We start from the raw sequence: 7,804 nt of genomic DNA, 5'->3' as shown, positions 1-7,804 counted from the left end.
GAGGTCAAAGACTCTGGGACAGGCTCTTTGTATAATGGAGTGTTTATGAAATTTTTTTTTATTTATTTTGTCCCTAGAACTAAACAAAACCCCTAAACTTAAATCAGCCATGCTGTTTCTCTCTGTTTAGCTCCATTAATAGGCCTGCTTAACCGATAAACCTAGACAAAATAATAATAAAGACAACAGCCAAGACATCAGTGGCACTAAGACCCAGCAGAGAGAGTGGCTTTGGTCCTATGCCTCTGCCTCACTCTCCATCTCTGCAGTCACTGTGTGTGAGTGTGCAAGACAGAGAGTGAGCTCATGTGTGTATGTGTGTATGTGTGCATGCGCGGTTTACATCAGCAAGAGGAGGGAGACACCATTTACTCCTTCTCTTTTTTTATCTTTAATCTCCCTAAATCTATCACTCTGAAAACAGCTATCCAGAAAATAACAGAAGGAAGAGGCAAAGGCAGAGGAGGGGAAGTGGAGCAGGCTGATAAAGAAGGGGAGTGCCTCAGCAGCAGTCAGCAGCATACACAACGCATGCTGCTGACTGATGTCTACCATGCAACCCAGCACTGGGAACTAACCAACCAGCTTTATATCCTTAAAGAGCAGGGCAGACAGCAGGCTACAGAATCACAAAACCTGCCCTAAACCAGGTACATTGTGCGTCTCTCTCTGACTCTCTGTCTCTCTCCATGTCTCCCTCTCTATCTCTCTCCGTCTCTGTCTGTCTCCCTGTCTGTCTCTCTCTATGTCTTTGTCTCTCTCCCTATAAATATATATCTCTATGTCTCTCTCTCCGTCTCTGTCTGTCTCTCTCTCCGTCTCTCTCGCCATCTCTGTCTGTCTCTATGTCTCTCTCTCCATCTCTTTCTGTCTCCCTCTCTGTCTCTCTCTATGTCTCTTCCTGTCTTTTTATTTGTAGTTCTCTCTAATCCTCCTTGCATGTAGAATACATGATGTGATCAAGTCTTGTAACATGGTGTTGTTAACATGGGGTTGTTATGTGATGTTGGGCATGGGGTTGGTCCCTGTAGGCTGTGAATGTAATAGATTTGTTCTGATTGATGGGTGAACGACTGGGTGCTGAGACGGGAGATAGGGACAGTCACATGGACCTGTGGATAGCTTTCGGTATGGATAAAAAAGCAGGAGTGGCAGCGTGGACTGGAAGTATTTGTTGTGTGTGTTAAGGGGCTGCATGGGGGCATAAGTGCAGTCAGTGAAGAGTTGGTGTGGGAGACTAATGAGGCTAGAATTGGTGTCTAATAGGTTAGCATAGTGGCTAACCCGGTACAGGCAGAGGCATGACTAGGCCATGTAGATCTAATGGTATTCTCTTACTCACCATTTATTTTCAAGGAGGTGTTGGCTTTTGCTGTGGCTCACGAGCAGACATACAGACTTATACTGGATGTGATATTGTTGACAAAAGAGAACCACAGAGTATGGAAGAAAAGCAATGCTAACATACTGTTAATTGTATTGGAGCGGGGGATGAGGAAGATGGGAAGGAAGAGGATAATAATAATAATAATATGCCATTTAGCAGACGCTTTTATCCAAAGCGACTTACAGTCATGCGTGCATACATTTTTACGTATGGGTGGTCCCGGGGATCGAACCCACTACCTTGGCGTTACAAGCGCCGTGCTCTACCAGCTGAGCTACAGAGGATGAAGAGGAAGAAGGAAAAAGGGCAGGAATAAATAGGATAGTGTAATTCTAAAGACATGTATCCAGTGCTGTGTACTCTGAAAGTGCATACAGTGCATATTGGGACAGCTGAAAAACAGCATCACAAGTAGAGACACATGAGATACTGTGCCAGGTCATAAGACTGTGTGCTAAATGGATCCAATCACAATCATTATACTACACAACTCAACATAACCATAGACCTAGACGCCAACAAGAATAACAATAATTTCAAATTAATAACAAAGAATAGAGAGGTCAGGGGTGTATTCACTAGGAACCGAACAGAACCAAACAGAAACTAAAGGGCGAAACCAGGAGGGACCTACCTAAATTTGTCCAATATAAACTCTTGTTTTTGTTTAACATTTTGCAACTGTTTGGACTAATGATAACACCCCAGATTTTAGTAGCAGGTTTCACAGCTGAGGGTTGTAGGTGTGGCTAAGGATAACTGGGAGTGTGCTTGAGTTGAGTCTGAGAGGATTCATGTGTTTTCACATGCAAAAGTGATTGCTTTTGATAAAAACGCTTTACCTGCCTTCCAAATGAAAACTAGTTTGAAAATGTGAACATATATTTTATGGAAAAGAGATGTTGTATGTTTCTGAACGATGCAGCCTGCTGCCTTTTTGACAACATGACCGAGCAGTGCGGATTACTGTTCAATTTGAGAATGGCGCTCTTTCGTCAGCGCTTTTGCCCATTCACGTCACGGGCCATAGCCTGGTGCACCGTGGTTCAGCTTAATCGAACTGCAGTAGCTAATGTCCTTCATCCTGCACTCTAAAAAGTAAAGGTTCCTGGAGGATCCTTTAGGGGTTCTTCAAATTGAAACTGTGGGGGAACCCCTATAAGTTATTCGAAGAACTCTTTAAAAGGGTTATTCAAAGAACCCCTTTTAATGGATCCTTGAAGAACCTTTTGGGGTTAATTTTTTAACTACTCCCATCTCCCCTATTATTTTTAGTAATATGCTTAACAATAACAACAATAACACAATATTTTAGTTGTCAGTGTTTATTAGGATTTTAGTGGCAAAGCAGAATAAAAAAATCTAAATATAAGGTAAACTCCCAGCCCAAGTCCTCTGGCATGTTGATGTTAATGTGTTGATGTTCTCCGTATTCATAGCCAGAATGATTTTGCAGTGCATGGTGATAGAACAGGTTTCCTGTTATATTCATCCGAGGTGTAGGGAGGGTGAAGTCTGGGAATCCAAAAAATAGTAATTATACAGATGATTAACAAAACAAGCACACGACAGTATTCATACCTTAGTTTTTGTGGTAAATATGAATGAAAAAAACTATTTTGATAATGGTTTTCATACACATACCTTGTCCATAATGTAGAAGCCTATGGGATTTTCATCGAAGAGGTAAGGGAGGAGGATGGTACATGTGATCTGCATAACATACCAATACCAATTGACATACCTTTGTATGCCTCCTCATCTGTAAACCTACAGACACAGACACAAAAGTGAGCAGTTCAGTCATCTGCACTCAATACATCTAGCCTTCAACATATTCTTATAGCCTACATATTCTTACCTCTTTGTTGATTGATATCCATTGAATTGTATCCATTTTCTATTTTAGAAAGATTTGCACAAATATGAAAAGATAGATGGTATCATCATAAAACAATATCAATTTAGATCATACAAGGGACAAACCTTACCTTAAATTGAGATATTTACATTTTTCAGTTAAGTGCATGCACCTGCTGTCCTTTCAAATTCAAATCCAAATGTTTCAGTTGGGCAGTTAGGTTCCTGCAAGAACCCCCACCAACTAATGAGGTTCCTCGATGAACCCCGCCTCCTATGGGGTTCTTGGAAGAACCCTTTGGGGTCAATTTTCAGTGCCAAGAACCCTAAGGTTCTTCAAAGAACTTTGAGGATCTTAGAAGAACCCTTGTTGAACCCCTAATTTTTAGAATGTTTTTCTCTCTGTTCCTAGGAAAAGGCCTGCATTGCTGAGGAGGTTGAGGGAGGTTGAGTTTTCGCAGGGTGACCCAGGGTCTCACCCCCCCCGTCTATAGAGATGCTGCTGTCTGACCTCCTCCCAGACTGGGCCTCTGGTTCCTGGCCCCGCCCTTTGGCTGTGAAGGATGGGTGATGGGCCTGTGATTGATACCCCCTGCCTGCCTTGTCCCGCCATTCGATGGAGCCATTGTGGAACTCCTCCCTCCCCTTCCCACAGCCCATGCCCAACACCTCGTCCTCTGAGTCACCCGAGGGCGGGGCTCTGTCCCAGTCAATAGCGCTACTCGCCATGCTGCTCATGGACCTGCTGGCCGTGGTGGGCAACGGGGCCATAATGGCTGTCATCGCCAAGGCCCCACAGCTACGTAAGTTTGCCTTTGTCTTCCATCTGTGCCTGGTGGACCTGCTGGCAGCCCTGGTGCTGATGCCCCTAGGCATGCTCTCAGGCCGGGCCTTCTTTGGCGAGGCCCTGTGTCGGAGCTACCTCTTCCTCAGCGTGTGCCTGGTCAGCGCTGCTATCCTCTCCATTTCGGCCATCAACGTGGAGCGCTACTACTACATCATCCACCCCATGCGCTATGAGGTGAAGATGACCCTGGGCCTGGTGGCCTCAGTGCTGGTGGGGATATGGGTCAAAGCTTTGTCCATGTCCGTCCTGCCGCTGCTGGCCTGGGCCTTACAGGGCGAAAGGACTCCTCTTCTGGAGGGTACTGGAGTTGGGGGAGGGGGTGGGAGTGTACCCTCACCCCCTGCTCAGGGTCACAGGCGCTGCTCCTTGCATTGGACGGGGGGCGGGTCGAACCGCGTTGCCTTCATGGTCCTGTTCACGCTGGTGTACTTCCTGTGCCCACTGCTGGTCATCTTGGTAGTGTACTGCAGCATGTTCAAGGTGGCGCGGGTGGCGGCCATGCACCACGGGCCCCTGCCAACCTGGATGGACACGCCCCGCCGCCGTCGCTCTGAGTCGCTCAGCAGCCGCTCCACCATGGTGACCAGCTCAGGGACAGGCACGGGGACAGGGGCGGGGCGCGACACTCCTCACCGCGCCTTCGGAGGGGGCAAGGCGGCAGCAGTGTTAGCAGCAGTGGGAGGACAGTTTCTGTGCTGCTGGCTGCCCTACTTCTCCTTTCACCTGTACTCAGCTCTGGCCTCTAGCCCTCCAGCCACGCTGGCCCCCCTGGAGGAGGTGGTCACCTGGATTGGCTATTTCTGCTTCACCTCCAACCCCTTCTTCTACGGCTGTCTGAACCGGCAGATCCGCGAGGAGCTGGGCAAGCATGTGCCTTGCCTGTTCCGCCGGGCAAGGGGAGAGGAGGACCGACTGCCCAGCCGTGAGGGATCCATAGAGGAGAATTTCCTGCAGTTCCTCCAGGGCACTGGCTGCAACCGGGATCCCCAGGACTCCCACAGCACCTCCAGCCCCAAGGGAGAGGCCTGCCGGACCCTGGCCCAGCCGCCTCAGTCCCCACAGCCCATACCCATTGACTTCCGCATCCCAGGACAGATTGCAGAGGAGACCTCAGAGCTCCTTGAGCATCACCAGATTAAAAACAACCATATCATATCGGACAGTTAGGTTATGTATTTATTTTATGTAAAAACCAACACAAAAAGTAACCAGGATAAAAATTACCACAGTAACATAATCACACTCTGGTATATGTCACAGAGTATTAAGATACAATGTTTTGATCTGTTCTCTTTTAACATTTTATTCTTAACAATAAAAAGCTGTGCAATGGGAAATTTAGATTTTTTTCTAAAGTCCATATTGTCCTGAATCGCATTTTGCAGCTTCACTTTCTATTCTGTAAAGGCTGCAATGCTATGGAATTGATCTTCTTTGTGTAATGTTCCTATTGGAGTATACAACAACTAATTGATTGTGGGTCGTGGCATTTCTGGGGAGAAAGACAAATGGCACAACTGCAGCTGCAGAGAATCTGACAGGTTAATATTGCCAGTGATGCCGATATTGGTGTTGTTTGTTAGGGAATTCGTTTTAGAGATGTAATTCTTTACTTTTTTTACTTCACAATGCATTGATAGGGTCAGTATGTTATTAATACAGATGTATTATATCTTCTGAGATTTTCCTTTTGGATTTCAAACCAAACAAGCCCTTGAGCAAAGAGGCTGTTAGAGTCTGTCAGCTGTCTTTCCTTCGATAAGCCTACCTTAAACTATATCAGGTTTTATGACTTTCAGAAGACATCCACAAATAATATATCATTGAGCCAAACACATCTGATATTTGATACTGTTAGATCATTTACTTTTGAGGAATTGATGTATGACTGAGCTTATTTACGTAAGCTGCAGAATAAAGAAACCAATATTGGAGTGCAGGAAGTCGTGCCTGAAAATATTTACATATTCCTGACCCCTTTACCTCTGTAAAATATCATTAAACGGATGTATAGTAGACAGTGAGTGAATGGTCACTATATCCCTACGATAAAGATACTGTAAGTTGTGACTTTTAGAGATGATGAAAGAGCTACAGTACTGTAATTGTGCCCTGGTTGTGAGGTTGAGGCACGTAGGCAGTAAGAAGTACCATGGGGCAGCCACCTGTTGTTGATGGGTAAACCTCTGGGCAGATGCCCCCCTCTCTCTGGTGCTTTTCCTGAACACATCATCTGTGTTTTCCCATAAGCAGGCCAGGTTTATTGTGACCACAGTTAGGATGTAGGCAATCTTTTCCTTACTCATCCTGAACTACTTCTGGTCTGTTAGAAAAGTACATTTATTTATCATCTATCTACCGTTTAGATAGTAGTTGACATGGGCAGGTGTTCAATACGTTGGCAGATGTTCAGTTAAGGCAGGAGTATTTTTGTTAATTGATGCGCTACATTACATTTCTATACAATTAGATTTTTATAGTTGTTGTTTTACAAATGTAGCTGTATTTTATGTTTGATAAAACCTGATAGTGAGTTCAACTCTACAACTTTTAAACATTTTATTGTTGATTATTATTAGGTATTATTGATTACTGTATATTTTGTGATTAATTAACAAAATACAATGGTGTATTCAAATGGTATACAGTAACTGTCTTTTCAATGTGTGTTGATTAGCTGTGGCGCAACAGGTTGGAGAATATAATAAACCAATTATATTTTACAGTGCAGCTCCTCAGGGTTCTCTACCTCAGATACAATATTGACTTCATTTGCAGGTCAGCACACAATGTACACATAGAAAAGATATGGTGTAAGTCATGCCACATATTTTTTACTATATGCTCCCTGGGTTGCTTTCCTTCTTCAGCTGGACAAGGACAGACTGACAAAAGCTGTCCTCATGTGGCTTTGTCTGAGAGACTTGATACAACGCCTGCTTCACGTCTACTCTCTGTGGTGTCACATTGTGAGGGGATTTAGAATTGTTTGAGCTGTCCAGAACAGTACTGGCCAATTTGAGGTATCAGCCTTGTTAAAACATATATGGATTGTGCAAGAGTACAAAAGTAAAGTTATTTATTTCCTTTCTGGCTTCTGACTTGTTTATTGATTGGTTTAACAAATAAATGTATGCCATCTTTATATTTTGTAAAACTGCTCTACTTTATGTTTGTTTGTGTGCAGGATTTGTTAACCTTGGTCTCTCCATTAAGAAAGTTATTTGGGATGGCTCATCTCTATTTCCATTAGCTGCTGGGTGGAACAGTACTATAGTTCACTGTATATGGTTGGTGCCCCTCACTGCTTTGATATACCATTGAAAGAGGGGGAAAGATGCAGTTCAAATACTCTAACCCCGGGGTGACATTTTAACTTCAAAGTTGGAGCCATTGATCTGACCTTCAGGTAAAAGAAAGGAGAAAAACAGTCACAACAAAGGGCACGATGGATACTTTCACATTTCACTCATTATATTATGAGAGTAGTGGATAGACAGAAAGAGAAGAGAATGTAGGTGTAGGACAGGGTTTACCAGCTTAGGACAAATAAATGCTGTTGAAATAATCAGCAGTGACACAATTTACAGTGTAGAACAATAATGTATTATTCTTCAGTTGAAATTCACTAGAGTAAATGCACAAGTAAACTCCTACCCCTAAATTCCAACAGATACATCTGACTATGTTCAAGAGGTGTAATACTATGC

At 44.0% G+C, this 7,804-nt stretch overlaps 1 protein-coding gene across 1 annotated transcript; it reads left to right on the top strand.

The window, feature by feature from the left end:
* The first annotated feature begins 3,755 nt into the window (after positions 1-3,755).
* LOC121577637 (G-protein coupled receptor 61-like) lies at positions 3,756-7,181 on the top strand. The gene has a single exon (XM_041891392.2). It carries the CDS (start codon positions 3,864-3,866, stop codon positions 5,259-5,261), a length of 1,398 nt encoding a protein of 465 aa, XP_041747326.2. The 5' UTR covers positions 3,756-3,863; the 3' UTR covers positions 5,262-7,181.
* The last annotated feature ends 623 nt before the right edge of the window (positions 7,182-7,804 follow it).

This window comes from Coregonus clupeaformis, chromosome 12 (genome assembly GCF_020615455.1).
Source record: "Coregonus clupeaformis isolate EN_2021a chromosome 12, ASM2061545v1, whole genome shotgun sequence".
Lineage (NCBI taxonomy): Eukaryota > Metazoa > Chordata > Actinopteri > Salmoniformes > Salmonidae > Coregonus > Coregonus clupeaformis.
The sequence above is the reverse complement of the archived record's forward strand: the minus strand, read 5'-3'. Positions and strand labels throughout refer to the sequence as shown.